This window comes from Epinephelus lanceolatus, chromosome 10 (genome assembly GCF_041903045.1).
Source record: "Epinephelus lanceolatus isolate andai-2023 chromosome 10, ASM4190304v1, whole genome shotgun sequence".
Taxonomy (NCBI): Eukaryota; Metazoa; Chordata; class Actinopteri; order Perciformes; family Serranidae; genus Epinephelus; species Epinephelus lanceolatus.
The window spans coordinates 31,601,655-31,618,838 of record NC_135743.1 but is presented as its reverse complement, the minus strand read 5'-3'; the positions used below and the strand labels follow the sequence as shown (position 1 = coordinate 31,618,838).

The following is a 17,184-nucleotide window of genomic DNA, read 5'->3' as shown; positions in this document are numbered from 1 at the left end:
GAACTTACTTAAAGAAGTCCAGTGGTGTTTTCTTCTATTTATACTAGCTCACAGCATGTGACTTAATTTTCTTTCACCCCAAAGGAGCTGCAGGCCCGTCTCTGGTGGGTTCCTGCAGACAGGAATAGTATAAATGTTTTTAGTGAGCCCATTTTAAGTCCCCTGGAGAGAGACTGAATTCCCAGGTTCCAAAAAAACTGTCCGCTCAGAGGTAATGCAGCTCATCTGATCCACTGAACTCTGTCCTGCTGCAGACCAGCTGGCCCAGGAGACCAGGCTGTCCAAGACGGAGGTGGACTGCTGGTTTTCGGAGCGCAGGGCGCTGAGGGACAACATGGAGAAGGCTTTACTCAGTATGTCTTCAAAGAGCGCAGAGGACAGAGCGGAGCGGCCGGGGGTGCTGCTGAACGGGGCCTCACATCGAGAGCACAGCGGGAAACCTCTGCGCTCCTCCCCTCATCCACCTGTCCTCTCCTCTTCTTCCTCCTCCTCCTCCTCCTCATCCTCCCCTCCTGTGCTCGCAGCCTCCTCCCCTCATCCACCAGCCCTCTCCTCGTCGGCGTCACCTCCCATCCTCACTTCATCGTCCTCCTCTTCTCCCCATCCTCCCATCCTGTCAGCCTCCACGAGCCCGGCTCCCATTTCCAGCCGCTCCCTCACCCTGCTCAAAGAGGTAAGAAAACATGTCGGCGTCAACGCTGATTAGATGACAATGTATTAGAATATGACACAAGTTAAAACTGTAATGCAAGCTATAACAAAGATGATATCAGGACGTAAATGAGTTGTGACTTAAAAGAGATTAATTGATGAGATGGAATCTTTTTAAGTACAATCTAAAGTGAGACGACGTGTAAAATTGATTCATCTTGAGAAGGTGCTGTGGTGGTGCTTGAGTAAAAACTGTGATTGACACTGCATGATAAGATTTACTGATACATCAATATTAGAAATGAGATAAGACAGCAGGTGACTACAAGGTCAGATCTGACAAACTAAAGAGAAGGAGCTGGATTAGTGTTGTGCCTAGAAAACTGCAGTATCCCATAGGATCACAAAACCTATAAATGGAACATATATCCATGAGATGTCTCTCGTACGACAGCAGAACTCTTTTATTCTCTGTAACGCAGATGCAGGCTGCCAGTTAAAAAATTATTTCAACTACTGCTCGCTAATTTAAAAAGAGTCTATCAGCCTGTCAGCAGCATCCAATGTATTTATCTCATCGCCCAAACCCACATAGCACATAAAGGTAGATGTGTAGGATGTTAAATATGATTCTCAGCTGAATTGTTGAAAATGGAGTCAACCACACTCCTGTGAGCCCCTGTGATGCTTTTAACTGCTGGAGAGAATCTGGCAAGCTTTGACACACTGCAGCAAAGCTAATGTAAGTAAATGAGGCAACTGTTTACAACTGTTGTAATCACATTGTGTATCCATAAACAAAATGTTATCTACGTAGGAGAAAATGCCATAAAGCACTTTTAAACATAACTAAAGGCCTTTACACAGCAGAGGAGTGATGAATAAGAACTAAACTATTCCTATTGGCATGATGTCTTCCACACAACAGGAGTGGTCGATGCCTTTATTTGCAGCCCTAGAAGCTCAGAAAAATCTACCTTGTCCCTAAGAAAATTGTCTTTTTGCTTTATAATGCTAGTATTTTATGTGAAAGTACTCATGACAGAAGCACTTTGAAAGAAATATATTAACATGTGAATTTATTGCATGAAAATAAAAACGACCCCAGTGTGAAAAGGCCTTAACAGTCTAAAGCCATGCTAGCAACTCTGTTGGGTTGCACTTAGATACAGCAGCGCTTTGAGCTAAATGCTAACAACGGCATGCTAACACGCTCACAATGACCAGGGTGTCTACAGGACCTTTCAAAGTCTTAAATAGTAGTCTTAATAATAATGTAGTCTTAAATTTATAAATGTAAATATTGTCTTTTTACTTTATACTTGCACTTGCCTGTTGGCAAATTGTAGGTTAACCTAACTCACTGTAATAACCATATTCCTACATAAAACCCACTGCTGCACAAGACTACATACTGTATATACTGCTTAAGTTCACTTACCTGCTTCAATAAGAAGATTTGAAAAAGAAGATTTAATGATTTAATTGTCTGGTAAGTGCAGACACCCTGAGGATAATGATAACATGTTGATGTTAAGCAGGTTAACTGTTTACCATGTTCACCATCTTTGTTTAGTTCAGTTCAGTGGTAGAGAAAGTATCCAGATCCTTGGAAGATAAACAATGCAACATATTCCAAAATCATCCCTTGTGACCCACTATAAGTTTGTGGTGGTGTATTGAACTGCAGAGACTCTGTCCTCTGCCTGTATGTTTTTCATTTTCCTCTTATTTTCTGTGTTGGGAATGTTTATGGGCGTGTACCCACAACTGCCTTCAAGTAAGTGTCAGCTAACCCTCTGTTATGATACCTGTTCTTGGGGAAAGCTTGGCACAGGTCAGGGCTTTATAAAAAAGTAGTGATCAGGCGCCAGACTGTAAGCAGCAGGTTTCCAAGAGACACAGCATAAAAAAAAACACAAATATAGTGAGGCGACACATCAAACGAGAGTGAGTCTGGAGTTTACTTTCACTTTAGCTGATGAGTGTGTTTACAAACCCTAAAACCAAGGCATTCATGAGCTAAAACAGTTATTAAGAAATTGTACACTTTACATCTCATTTTGTTGATCACCTATACGTGTATCTATTAATCATGAGTTCTGGTAGGAGGTGTCAAAGACATGATATTAATAGAAAAGTGAGGCACAACCTATTTTTTACTTTCCCTGATCATTGAATCCATAGCTTTGTTTATTACCCCGGCCCTATAAAGCGTTTTTATTATGAAACAGTGGATGGATTTAATATATTTGTTAACATTATCTGTCTTGACAGATGTTCTGTCGGACTCAGTGGCCATCTCCTGAGGAGTACAGCCAGCTCGAGGTGCAAACAAGCCTGGGACGCACTGACATTGTCCGCTGGTTCAAGGACCACCGCTCAGCGCTGAAGAATGGCGAAACTCTGGACTGGATGGAAAGTTTCCAAAACCAAAACCTTGCAGAGCAGCAGAAAGCAGGCCAGGAACAGAACGGCCAGAGCTCTGAGAAAAACCAGAGTGTTTCCTTGGACGTCAAAGCTGTGAAAGGTGAGTGCAGGAAAAGAAGATGGAGTAGAGAATACTTTTCTTTCTTAAAATTACGTTGTAAATTCTATACCCTTTTTTGACTGTGTTTTCTCTGTTGTCGTGCACATTCTAATTCTACCACCGTTGATGCAGTGGAGGAGGCTGGTGAGAACACAGCAGCTGCTACAGAGCACTCAAAGCTGTCCGACCAAGACAAAGTCCAGTGGTTGACTGACAGATTGGCCCACAGTGTGACCGACCTGAGCCGGACCAGACCAGACCAGACCAGCTCTGGTGCTGCTGACAAAGGGAGGTGGGTGGAGAGAGGGAGACAGATCTTTTATCCTATATTTATTTTCTTGTGTTAGATGTTATACAGACAAAAAGACCGGCTTTTTCAAGGGATATCTGAGGAGTTATTTTAGGGTTTTTGTGAGAACAATCTAAAAATACAGCACTGTATGGACAAGTTGTGGATGCTGAATTATTCTTTGCACTTATTTGTTGCATCAACCAGATATTCATGCATGGTTTAGGACATTTTTCACTGAAGCATTCAGTATGCAGATGAAAATATTTCTTTGATGTTTGATTCTTGCTCCTAGAAGGAGTCTGTTTGTGTTTAAACTTTGTTTGTTCTCTTGCCAGGTGGGTAAAGGTGACTATGGCGGTGGGGGAGGAGAGTGAAGCGGGAGTGGAAAGACAGAGGCTGGCAACAGACACTGAAGTTCCGACCTTGGAGCAACCAGGGAGGGTCACTGGTTGATGGTAGGTTGAACTGGTGAAATATCCTCCTAAAGAAAATTAGTATCTGATTAGAAACGGAGAAAAGCTGCAGAAAGTAATAATACACTGGAGCAGCTCTTTCCACATCATACATGCTCCTATTATGATGAGAAGATATTGATTAGTCCAATTTTAAAGTCTGTAATGGATTGATGTTGATTTGTGGGACTTGGCTTGAGTAAACAGATAAATAAATGGTGATCTGTTCCTTTAAGATTCCACAGCTGCAGTCTCCAGCTACCCAGGAAGTTATTAGGGTGTAATTACCTCCGATTGGCCCTTCAAAAAAGATGGCATGCTGGGATGGCAGGATGATATTTGGACCCACACCATCATTAGCATCAAAGATGTAGAGACACACACACACACAGCGTTATTGTCACAGGAAGGCAGAACCAAGGGTGCAATTGGGTTATACTTGTTATTTTATTATTTTATCCAGTAAAGTTTTGTCTTTACTCCATATATAAAACCATTATTTAGCTGTTCAGTATTTCTGAATTTCTCAGTGACCATCACAACCAAGCCAGCATATGTTCAAATCATACTCTGGAAACAATGTTTCATTTAAATAAACTTGCCTTGCCCAAAACAGACAAAAAAGAAACCATTTAACTACATAGCCTGCCTACTTATAGTAGAAGTGCAAATGACAAAAAAAAAAAAAAAAAAAAGACCAAATCAACAAAAATTTACAAGTCTACAAAGTCGGGCAGGCAGAATGATCCACTCCTGAATCACTCCAGGTGTGGTATGACGCCACGTGGTGGATAGAACAAAACCAGGTTGCAGCCATGACAGCCAGACCGTGGAAAGCTCTGCCTGGTGGAATTGTCCCTACCAGCTTCCTTACAGCCAAGATGGCAGCAAAGACAGCAAAAATGGTGGTTTATTCATCTCATATCGTGTCAAACTTTAGTGGAACGTAATATATTGAGTATGGAATTAATCTGCTCACTCTCAAAATGAGACCAAACTTTTCTATGGATGTGAGTTTTTGAGCCATGATGACGACTAAAATGTGGCCTGAAAAAACGGCAGGTCTTGTTCTAAGTTAAGACGATTTGCGGAAATCTTGCAGCCCCTATTGGCCGGTTCTGAGGAGTGAGGAGTCAGCAGTCAATGTTGGTATAAAACAGTTAATAAAACAAGTTTTTCAACATTTGTGCACCACTGCAACCACAAGAGATCCCTGAGCATTAAGTCATAAATGTGCACACAAAATAGGAGGCTGATTGGTCCAACACACACCCTCACACACACACACACATACACACACACACACATGCGCCCACACACGACCAAACGCACAATCCCCTCCAGGCTTAATAAGTAAAACTAATATAACACTGAACTATATTTCCTTTGAATGCAGGAGAGGGAGAACAGTGATTTTTACCTTGAACAGTGAGCCCATGTTTATTTCATAGTCCTTGTTTCTGTCCAATTCTGTTCCAGGTCGAGTCATTGACTGCTGAGTCACCAACCGTCATGCGGCTGACTCAAGATGACTGAATGTGGAACCAGTGATGTAACTGTCTGCCTGTGATGTCATCACAAAGCACCGGGGACGTTGGAGTTCCACTGTTAAAACACTGACTGATGTGCGGTGCAGATGCTGACATTAAGAGGAGTGCCAAAGCTGGACTTGATGCATTGTTCTTACTACTACACTTTTTTTATTTTAAGAAGCACCCTTGTAAATATTTTTCTGTATTACAAAAAAAAAGTTTGTACAGTTTTACTGGGAGGGCAAGTTTTGTTACATTTTTTTAAAAAAAAGTCGTGACTGGTGCCCCGAAACCTGGAATGTTTTCTTGTCGTCGTCGTTTTAAGATCAAAGTGTATGATAGTCTGTTATTCGCTGATAATCAGTCCTATTTTTTTGAAAATCAGACCTGCTCATTATGAGTAGTCTTTGATGGCACTTGCATATATCCCTGTGGTAGTGATAGATATTTACATGCTAGGCTCATCATCTCAAACTGTTAGGAAGCTTTTCCTTTTCTCCTGCAGCGTCACTTCGACTTGCACTCATAGAAATACACTGATGGAGGTGGAAATCACTTAGAAGTGCTCGAGTGGCAGTTAGACGGTGCAACAGTGTTTTGGGCAATCTGAACACACAACACGACATAGATATGATTAATCACATAGAGACAAGAGCGGAGTGTCTGTTTGATCGCACCATGCTGCCTTTTCTGCTCTCTTATCTGACATTTGCCTCAGAGCTGGATACACTACAGACTGGTGACGATGATTTCTGCTCATCACTTCTTTGTTTGAAAAAAACCCAACTTGATATATCCTTGACTGAGCTTGTCAAGAACGTTCTGGTGAAAGTGTTTCACACATGATGAAATAACTGAAGCTCCTGTGATCTGTGAACACACCTCTTGTGGAAGGTCCTCCTGTTCAAAGCTGGATTGGTTTTTAGTTGATTTCTGTACAGTCAGTTCAGAACACCTGAAAACGGTGGTTTGCGAGTTAGAGAGAGAAACGATTTTCTGAAAAACAGCAAAAAGCATTTGGAACGTCACAACAGCCAAAGCTGTCATGTACTTCTTGCATGTGCTTCAACGATTTTTTTTTTTAAAACTCATTTTCAAAAATGATTTAAAGGGACATCTGTGATTTTACTGGTCAGATTGCAAGCGCTCGCAATATTTGTGCAACAAAAAAAAAAAAAAAGTTGAGTTGAACTGTCATTTAACCCTGGTTTGAACAGCAGGTGTATGGCTATCTGCTGGCTGAATGTCTGCTGCTGCTGCTTTAGTTTCCTGTTCAGACAAGTATCTGGGATACTGTACATTTGGTTGGCTAGAATGGAAAACCGCTTGCATTTTTCATTTTCTACTTTAAGTCTGCTGTAACTCAATAAATACACAACCAACTGTAAAAGTCTCGGTCTTCCAGTGTAAACTGCATGCATCAAAAACCTGGACAAGGTACAGAGATTAAGATTGCTCATTTACCTCAGAACAAAATGAATTTGTGTATTTCAAGTTTGACAGAATCTCAGTGCTTAGTTAAAGATATACTATGAAGGATTTACTCAAAAACAGTGGATAGACTCACAGATGTAATCCTTCTTGATCATCATGTGTGGCTGTGTATTTTTCTGCAGAGACTCTGCCCTCTGTTCATATTTTCTTATTCTCTGTATTCAGGACATTTATGGGTGTGTACCCCCCCAGCACTCAGGTGAGGTCAGGGCTTTATGAAAAGGTAACAACCTGGTGCCAGACCATAAGCAGCAGGGATCCAAGAGACTTAGCACCCAAAAAACACAAGTATAGTGAGGCGAATTGCCAAATGAAAGTGAATCTGGGGTTGGCATTCACTTTTGCTGGCGACTGTGCACTGGCTTGTAACGTCACTTAAAATTTTTTCCACCTGTATATCTGGGTTTGGTCGAACCTGACAGGTGTTTTTGCATATTTGTAGTGATGGTTTTAATCAACGGCTTCAGCTGCTCCAATTATTTTAGCTCACCATGTGTTAGTCGGGAAACATATTGGTGTGACACGTTTGAAGTGTGCTCCTCCAGGTGGCACCCAGGCTAACGGAGGTCAATCAGACAAGTTTGTGTGGCACTTTCTTTCATACTTGTATTACGTATACATTCCTTTTCATTGCCATTTTAACTTCCAGCCGGAGCTGAATCAACTTGCTCAATGTGCGGTCCCTCAGTGTGTGATTGAAATTTAGGAGGTGTGTGTGCGTGTCACCTCCTCTGCAACCTATGTTTACCCATAACACCCTTCTATGCGTAGGTTTGTAGAGGCGTTAACAAGTAACATAATGACCAGAATTCTGGCTTTATGTGCACTTTGTTTGATGCAATTAACAAATTGAACCAAAATTGAGAATCAGAGCACATTTGCCTCGTTGCATTTGCATACAAATAAAACCCTACAGGCTGTCAATAAACCGCAGAATAAAACTATATGTATTATAATTAAAGCTGAAACAGTTTGTCAGTAAATTAGTCGATTGACAGAAAAATAATTTGCTGGTTTGATGGTAATTTTTCAAGCAAATATTCAAACGTAACCTCATTCAGACTTCTAAATGGTGACGAGTTTCAGCTTTTTTGTTTTGTTTTGTATCACAGTAACATTAGTATATTTGGGTTTTGAGCTATCACCTGACCAACAAGCAAAACATTTTCACTATGTTATATTTATGAAGTGATTCATGACAAATAATATTTGGCACACTGGACTATGACTGGCTGAGCTCTCCTGACGTGAGGGAAGAAAATCAGTGTTGCATGAAGGAAACATGGTTAGTTTGATAAATACACTCAGACTCGTTCATCCTTTCAATAAACAACTGTTATATTTACAAAAAAAAAAAGATCAAAATCCCATCTTCACCTCTCTTTGATTAAGATGAGATCTTAAGACAGAGGAAGATCAGGTCTGTGCCACAGAGGCTTAAAAAACATTTTTACACCCATGTAAAATCAGACCTGGAAACAGTGCTCTCTAAATAGCCCATGTTCTGCTGAGAGCACACTCCCAGTGCGTTGGTAATTACAATGTAATCTGATATGGCATCACAGAGAGAAAGAGAGAGAGAGACACCAGAGTCAAAATCAACAGCGTGCTGGTGTGCAGCTGCAACATCTCTTGTCCTTGACAGTCCCATGGCAGGGTGCGGAGAAACAGTGGAGGGGAGGGTGAAAAGAAGAGGACAGAAGGGAAGAGGGGAAAGGGGAGGGGAGATAAAGATTCATTACATTAAAAAAAAAAATCTATTTATTCATATTTTGTTCTATCTGCTTCACATGGACACATCTGCAGTAGTAGTAATAGTAGAGCTGGGTGAATTCAGCCTATGGCCGGTCTGAGTCCTGCTGTGCGCTGCTGTCTTGGTTAAAATGCGTGCTTCCTCGAATTTCATCCTTGTGTGTCCTTAAAAACTTAACATGAACGTAAACTAAAGTCAAGGTTTTCTCCCAAACGCAAGAATAAGAAAAAGCAAGCACTTTAACCTCAAACACAAACTGCAGCGCCGTTTGTTTTGGGGAGTAAACAGGACGGGAGGGGGCGTGGCTCTCTCTCTCTCTTCTTGTCTCAGCTTATTCACCCCCCAGACGGAAGCCTTGGCCCCAGTTGTGGCGTCCTCCTCTCCCTCCTCCTCCCCCACCCCCTCCTCCCTGCTCCTGGGCAGCTGGTCTGCTGGGGGGGACTCCAAAACCTGACACCCCTCCCCTCCTGTTGGGGAAGAACCGGTACCTGGAGAGAGGAGGAGAGAGATGTGCGGAGGGATGAGAGGGGAAGTGTTAAACTCAGATCAGTAAAACAGATGACTTTAGAGCATTTTATAATCAATAATTAGTGCAGTTTTATCCTGAGATCTGGCTACATGGTGAGGCAGCTACCCAGAGCTTTACTACAAATAAGTCCTAACAGTCCAGTTGGTAAACAACATAAGCAGTCACACAACTTGTCTCATCATTTCATGAAGCATGATGAGCTCCTGAGCGGCTCTAATGTCCTGGTGGTATATCTGTTAGTTTGACGGGGCAGTGTGGCTTTTGCTATGTGTCACTGTACATGGCTGACTTAACTAGCTTCCTCTCTTGGGATGAATCCAGAACTACTCAGATTTCTAAAATACTTGTATGAAAGTGAAACTCAAAGCACAAAGAACAGATGGTTCAAGTTGAACCAAGAAGAAGCTCTGAAAGATCTAATGAACTTTTTTAACAGTTTGGGTAATAATCTGAACTCTTTTTGTGCTTGTCTTTCAAAATAGTGGTTTAGGTGATAAAGACAAAGTTCAAGACATGATCAAACCCTGTCTAATGACTTTAATGGTTCCCCTGTGCCCTGCATCTTAAAGCAGCAAGCATGTAACTAATGCTCCACAGCAGCTATTGCGGCCACAAGTGAAAATCATGGTATAATGGTTAATGCTAAAACTGTGTTAGGTAAGTACAATTAAAGAAGAGGCAAACTGACTCAGTTACACATTGTGATATAGCTTACAATGCTAACATTAGTCAGCATAAGCTACTGGTCACACCAGATCAAGTACAGCTGGAGCAGCCAAATCCCCAAGTGTGTTGTAATTGAAAGGATGTTTTATAATGTATGACTTACACTTTTCCATTTGTAAGTGGGAAACATGTTATTTCTTCATTCAAAACTTACATAGTCTCAATTAAAAGATGTGTATAGAACATCCTTAATATCCCAAAATGTCAGCTGTTGGTGAGTTTATTGGTATAACCCCAGAATAAAAACCAGGTTTGACAAAAAAACTTACAAGAACTCTGGTGTGGAGAGGAAGGAGCGTCCTCCCAGGTCCATGGGGTATTTGAACATGAGGAAGAAGTAGAGGTGACCCACCAGGTTCCCCGTCAGTTCATTTACAAACCTGCACAATAACAGCAAAGAGAAGAAGAAGAGTCAAACAGAACAGAACTAACATTACACAGGGCTGGTGTAACATGGACACATTCAGTTGTAACACAGGCTGCTTATCAGGGTGGATTTACATCTTTGATTCAACTAAATAAAAACACTTACGAGCCTCCAATGATGAAGTTGAAGACCAGGATGACCCAAGGTAAATAATGTGCCTACAGAACAACCAGACATAAAATCAATATGACTATCAAAATACGCCTAACATCACAGTGGTAATGTAATGATGACAGTCCATATGATAAAAACCTGCTCTGATAAGATACCTTTAACTGTTAACTAGATAAAACTTTATTATTTGCAATGTAACGAGCGTTGGTGATAAAACATGATACCTTGAATCGTGTTCCGAACCAGAAGGACACGACCATGTCCTTGTTGAACTGAGCCCAGACGTAGAGCACTGACATAATCATTGGGATCATCAGCAGCTGATAACAACAACATGAACAACAATATATGAATCCAGCTTAACACCATCAACAAGACAGCTGTGTGAACAAGGTTTCCTGATAATTTTCAAATTTTGGTCAAATTAGGACCAGTGCAATATCACCTAACATCTGAGGGTGTTTCATAAAGCAAGGCTTGTTGTGAAAAGTCTGTCTTGAGTAAGGATAGACCGATACATCCGCCGGCCGATATATCGGGCCGATATTTGAGGTTTTTTTTTTTACTTGTATCGGCATTGGCCGATATGCGCGTGGGTTCGCGGATTTATTTTTCCCTGGCATGATTTACAGACAGGCATCCACGGGCAGCTCTGTGTTGCCGGAAGACCCTGCAGCGCACATGCAGCGAATCCTACTGTGTACAGTAGTTGTTGTTTTATTTATGCTTCAGCTTAAATATTTGTTTATTTTATCAAGACATTACTGGAAGATTTAAGAGCACTGAACTTTTTTTTTATTTGAATGTATAATAATAATAATAATAATATTCTACCTGTTCTACCTCAACTTTCCATCTTGTTTTAGTATTTTTTTGTAATTCAATAAATGTTTCTTATTTTAAACTTGAGACCTGTAATATTTGTTATCATTGTGTCATTTTTTTGATGTAAATTGAGGGAGCAAAAGCAGTATCGGCCCCAAATATCGGCTCAAGAAAATCGGCAGTCCATAATCAGTCATCGGCTAAGGGTGATGGAAAAAAATCGGTATCGGCATCGGCCCTAAAAAATCCATATCGGTCTATCCCTAGTCTTGAGTGAGCCTAACACACTGAACCAGGATTAAAGAAATATTAAAACACCTCAGCATAAACAGAGCAGGAGCACTACTCATCCCTGTGTGAGGCTGTTTATGTGGAAGTGTTATGAACAGTAAGGTTATAGTGAAAATGCATGATAAGACAATGAGACTTTGATAACACTGCAAATTTTTTGTACGTTTTTGTAACATGTTTTGATATGATTTGCTGTTGTTACACACAGCCCCCTTCATTCATCAATAATTTTCTCAGATTGTGGATTCTTCCTTCACTCTGGAGGCATGCATGAAGAACCAAAGTTTTCCTCACAAATTTAAAGTCACACGGGGTGAGTAATTAACATACATATGGTCATATTTAGAGTGTAAGTGCTGAAAATTGATGTAGCACACACGTACAAAACACTGACATATCAAATAAGACCCTTGCTGGGTAGTTTTTAGTTTTGAAAGGGCAGATTTCGGGAAGTAAGTTCATTTAATTTTGTGACATTTAAAAGATGAAAAAAAGTGAAAATGGTACTTAATAAGCCACGGGTCAGAGATATTTATCACTTTAATTGCAGTGCATTTTCAAGCTCAAATGCTGACTGGAATACTGTGCAGATACTTACGACTAAAAAAATATGAGCTGGAATTTTAAGTACACAAGAAGTACAGCTTGTGTCAACTGTGGCATTTGGTACATGTACTGCAAACTGACACGTTTAAAACACTGTAGTAAACAATAGGGCTGGGTACTGTTATTCAATAAATGTAAGGTACGAACCAAATTAACCCAGTAACAAGTAGTACCAAAACTTTCCACTCAAATGATACCTGCATTCAATGCAATAATGTGATTGTCTCACTCCTGCAGCAGTTACAACCTGTAAAGTCTGTAGTGTCCTGAAGCCGAGTACGGTGTATTTGACACAGGTGGGAGTCCAGTGTGCCGAGATGCCATCAAAATGTTTGAAGGTATGGCTATACTACACACCTATAGTAGAAATAAAGTATCAAATTAAGTACTCTATTGATACTGATATCACTTTAAGTGTACTGGTATTGGTAATAGTATCATAATTTGCGACCCTAGTAAGGAGCGCCTTTCAGCGATTCATTGTACCACTACTTGAGCCTGAGGTGAAGCAGTTCTTTCTTTAAGTGAGCCTGGTTTAAGCTGTAATCTTGCATTATGAAACACGCCTCAGATCTCAAGTGATTATTGCTATATGCTTTATATACACAGTATACATGGGTCATAATTTCATGTTGTGGTATAAATACAGAGAGACAAAAATTCTCACCCGCATGTTCATGAGCAGCCCGGTTATCTATAGCTAGAGTCAAGGACAACAACATTGTAGCTCAATACAATCACAGCTGGAGCCTTAAGATTAGAGCAGCTGGTGACTGGAAGGTCGCCAGGTCAAATCCCCAGCCCGTCTGACTGACACCCACCACTTCAGCCTCTTCCCCTTGCATAAAGAGAGCTGGATTTTGCCCAAATTTGTCTCACAAACAAGAAATGTTTGTGAGAAGTCAACACAAGCTGACAATCAGAGCTGAACTCCTGACAAAACGGCAGTGTCGAGATGTGGGCCGGGCTGTACTGCTTGTGCTGCACGTGACCTAGATTAGGTTTCTCTGCTCTGCAGGGGTAGACTGACACTGGGCCACTGGCACAGAGCCACCCTGACATGGCACAGTGCTGCAGAGAGAGAATAGAGAGAGAGAGAGAGAGAGAGAGAGAGAGAGAGAGAGAGGTACAAGAAAGACAGACAAGAGAGAAATGCAGAAAGGCAAAGATGGCAGCAGAGAGCTAGGATCAATGGTGGAGTGGAAAACAGGCCAACAGGGATGTAACCTCTGATGTTAAAGGTAGATTGCAATTTTATCATTAAACAGAATGTTTTAGAGGGCTGGGGGTGATGCCATTTGAAGGATACAACAATGCAGATCCAGTTGAAGAGGAGCATGAAGATATAGTCTGCAGGCCTACCATCAAATGCCCCTGTATACCAAGAAAAAGATTAGCACAACAAAAAGAGCATCCAGTGTGTGTGTGTGTGTGTGTGTGTGTGTGTACATCACTGAGGCCAGTAGTCTCACCCGTCTCTAGCCGAGTGGAGTAGTGGTAGAGGAAATACAGGTTGACCAGGTACAGAAACCCAGTGTTAGGGGTTATTGGGAAATACAAGGTGGCTGTCACTGGTCTCCAGAGCTGAAACAAACAGGAGTAGGTCATTTAGGAGTAGTACGACATAAACATAGCTGTGTTTGTTCACAGCTCCAGACTTTAAAGGCTGTCCTTGTAACACACATGAAGTCTCATGTGGATTGTAAATGATAACTTCTAAGCACTAAGAAAACGTAGCACTAGACAGCTGGTGTTCCTCTGCACAGCCACTATTAGATTCAAAGGTTTTATTTGAAGGTAACAGACATCAGATCAATACAGCATTTAGGAGGTGACTTCAGGGGTGATGATTACTTCCTGCGTTAAATTACTATTAATCAAGAGGAAAGTGACAGGGTATAATTACAATATAAAATACAGAGGTGCGATAAATTGTAAATGTGCCTAGGTTATAATTAAATATGCTGCTTGATTATTATTCACTGATATTGTCCATATTATAACAAAAGATGGATATGGCTTTGCAGCATTTGAATTTGCAATAAGCGTCCACCCATGGTTACCCTACAACCATCTGCAGCCTGCTGTGTGTGATAGTGGAAACTTCAAGGGTCTATGAACAGTAATCAGAGGTGTATAATATTGTACCGACTGAGTTGCCATATAATAATAATGTTTTTCATTGATATCTTCACTTAGAATTAATAACCTACAGTATGTCATGAGATTGAGATTCAATTTTCTTATTCAGTTGCCAAGCAACAAAACAACTCCAAGTGACTAGAGTAATACAATAATAAGATATTCAGCTGCAGACAGTTTCTGTGTCTCTCTGAGATATCAGTAACTTATTATAGCTGTCACACCAGTTTGCTCTCTGGAAGGTTAATCAGTAGGCAGTCATATAACACCAGAGTGTGATGATTGCTCAACTAACAAATGGTGGAAGAAATATTCAAACCCTTTACTCAAGTAAAGGTAGCAGAAAAGTGGTCTGATACATGTAAGAGTCACAATTCTTACTGTTGTAAAAGTACAGAGGTATTAACAGGAAAAGCAACCATAAAAGCTTAAATTCTGCTACCATGCTCGCAACTGGCAAGTTTTATATGTTATATTAAATAGGTAGGTGTTATTAAAGTATTAATATGGAGGTAGCATTTACTGAAGGTGGAGCTTATTGTAATTTCTTCATACACTGTTGGTAGTTTAATCTAGCAATAGTGAAAATATACCTTTAGGAAATAATATAATCTTAATCTTCAAAGTAACCAGTACCTGTAAAATTATATTTTTAATTTAGTAAAATAGAAAAGCCAAATACTGTCCTCTCAAATAAGTACACTACTTGAGTACTTAGTAACTTTCCACCACTGCAAGGAAGCAGCTTGAGGAGGCTATTTTGCCCTGAGATAGGTCTTTCAGGATAAATATTTACCCCCTGCCTCCTAACCTTGTATGAACCGCATTGCTGTGGATGAACAGTAAACATGCTGCCTGCAGGTCTTAAATCAGAGAAGGAAAAGCCCTTTACAAGTAGTCTAAAATATTTTTTTCGCCTTAAGGCATGCACAACATTAACACCTGAAACATGACTGCTTTTATTCAATCGAATATTAACAATGCAACACTTCGGCTACCTTACTATCTCTTTAAGTTTGCACTGATGGTAAATTAATTTTATACCTTTTTTCAGTGTTGCTAAATTAAGTAGCATTTTGACAGCTTCCGGAAGTCATAAACTCCTACGTCTCGCCCTCTCATTGGCTGTCACACAGCACAGGCCTGCTCAGTTAGCCTAGCTAGCCAACGGCTAACTAACCGACCAACTCCAAAACACAGAGACCACAGCATGTAAGAGCTAACGTTACTCCCACACACGCAGGGGAACAGAGACAAAAAATATACTCACATGAAATCTGTTAAAGACGAGCTCTGGAAACAGCATGAGGTTCCTGAAATCTACCAATCCCAGTTTTCCAATAAAGGGAACAGCAATCGAGGCAGCAAACCAGGACCGGGTGATGAAAGGGATGCTTCTGAACCAGTCCCCGATATCTGACATCTTTCCATATGATTAGTGCCGAGTTATAACCATGAAACGACAGCTCCTGTTTGAAAATAAATTAATATCCCCCCAAAAACTGCGGCCCCTCGCTACCTTTTTATCAGAATGCTCCACTGCTAACTTTACATGACGTGGCTAATCACACAGAGCTAGCTTTACATATGATAAGGGTGCTAAGATCAGAGCGGACACATCCGGTTGAGCTTTTCAAAGTGAAAGCAAACGTATTACCTCTACTACTACTAATACCACCACTTTTCAATAAAAACAAAACTGATAAACAACAAAAAGGGGAAATAGTGCTTATTAAAATAGAAGTTATATCTAGGAAAATAAAAAATGTTTCTTAGAAGAAAAAATACAATTCCATTTCTAAGGGTAATAAGACTAAAGTGGGGGGGGGGGGGAAGTAGGACTGATTGCCCAGGACCAAAGTGTAAGGGGGGCCCGTGAAAAGCCTTCAATTAAAAGTTTGGTTTTGTTCGGACTTTTTTTTAAATAATAAGTGCCATAACTAAATTAAAATTGGGCATTAAATCAGTTTAAACACTGACCTTTGTATAAAAACCCCTCTCGCCCCTTAAGGGTGCAACATTGTTTAGTTCGCCTTTGCAAGGATTCATCTCTAAACACAGCTTGAGCCAAGTGAGTGACTGCTTCTGGAAACTTGGTTTCCCAAAAAAAAAGAGAAAAGGAAATAAAGGAAAGGGGAAGAAAGCAAACTGACATTGTGAAAAAAATGGAAAGTTGTGAGAAAGATATGGATCAAAAGGAGAATGGCAGGGGGCCCACAGAGACTGCTTATGCACAGGGCCCAGAATTGGTGCCACTCCCCTGACACCCAGTGGTGATTATGGAGAAACATTACATTTCTGCTCGAGTCATGTCAAATTTTCTGCAGTTCATTTATTTTGAAAAGTACCATTATTATATTAAACTATATCGTGCTCTTAATTTGAAGGGAGCATATTAGAACCGGATGTATTTTATTGTGTCAAAGCAGCATTATTACATTACTTCCTGTGATATTTGCAAGTGCTCCCGCTGGACCATTCGGAGGCAGCCAGCGACCCAACAAGCGTGTCAGGCTGATGCTACTTTTCTTACTACAGCAGCCACCTGTGGAGACTGAGGGTCGAGCCAGTGAAGTGAAGAATGGAGTTGATGTAAATAAGAGGAAGTACAGCTCAGTGATTACTGAGAAACAATACTACTGCGCTGCGGGGAGTGACACCTTTGACTGGACTGTGCTGTAAGATGTTTCTGTAACTTATAAATCTGAGCCTGAAATAACATTGTTCCAATGTAGTTATGTACAGTCCCACTTGTTGCACCCATCGTACATTCATACAAGTATGAACTGTAAACACCTGAATGACAAACACTCTATATAT

At 40.7% G+C, this 17,184-nt stretch overlaps 2 protein-coding genes across 2 annotated transcripts in view; one reads left to right on the top strand and one right to left on the bottom strand.

The window, feature by feature from the left end:
• zhx2a (zinc fingers and homeoboxes 2a) overlaps positions 1-6,847 on the top strand; it is a 33,647-nt gene extending 26,800 nt beyond the window's left edge. Inside the window, exons 9-13 of the mRNA XM_033640377.2 lie at positions 255-673; positions 2,929-3,181; positions 3,314-3,473; positions 3,809-3,928; positions 5,405-6,847. Coding sequence (XP_033496268.2) covers positions 255-673; positions 2,929-3,181; positions 3,314-3,473; positions 3,809-3,926 — 950 coding nt within the window. The 3' untranslated portion in view covers positions 3,927-3,928; positions 5,405-6,847. The remainder of the gene's footprint in view (positions 1-254; positions 674-2,928; positions 3,182-3,313; positions 3,474-3,808; positions 3,929-5,404) is intronic.
• Positions 6,848-8,271: 1,424 nt separating this feature from the next.
• On the bottom strand, positions 8,272-15,957 carry derl1 (derlin 1). Its single transcript, XM_033640379.2, has 8 exons — positions 15,635-15,957; positions 13,695-13,806; positions 13,532-13,596; positions 12,890-12,916; positions 10,725-10,820; positions 10,492-10,544; positions 10,229-10,339; positions 8,272-9,192 (listed from the first exon to the last, which is right to left on the bottom strand). The coding sequence occupies exons 1-8, from the start codon at positions 15,785-15,787 to the stop codon at positions 9,036-9,038; spliced, it is 774 nt and encodes a 257-aa protein (XP_033496270.1). The 5' UTR covers positions 15,788-15,957; the 3' UTR covers positions 8,272-9,035.
• Between the last annotated feature and the right edge of the window lie 1,227 nt (positions 15,958-17,184).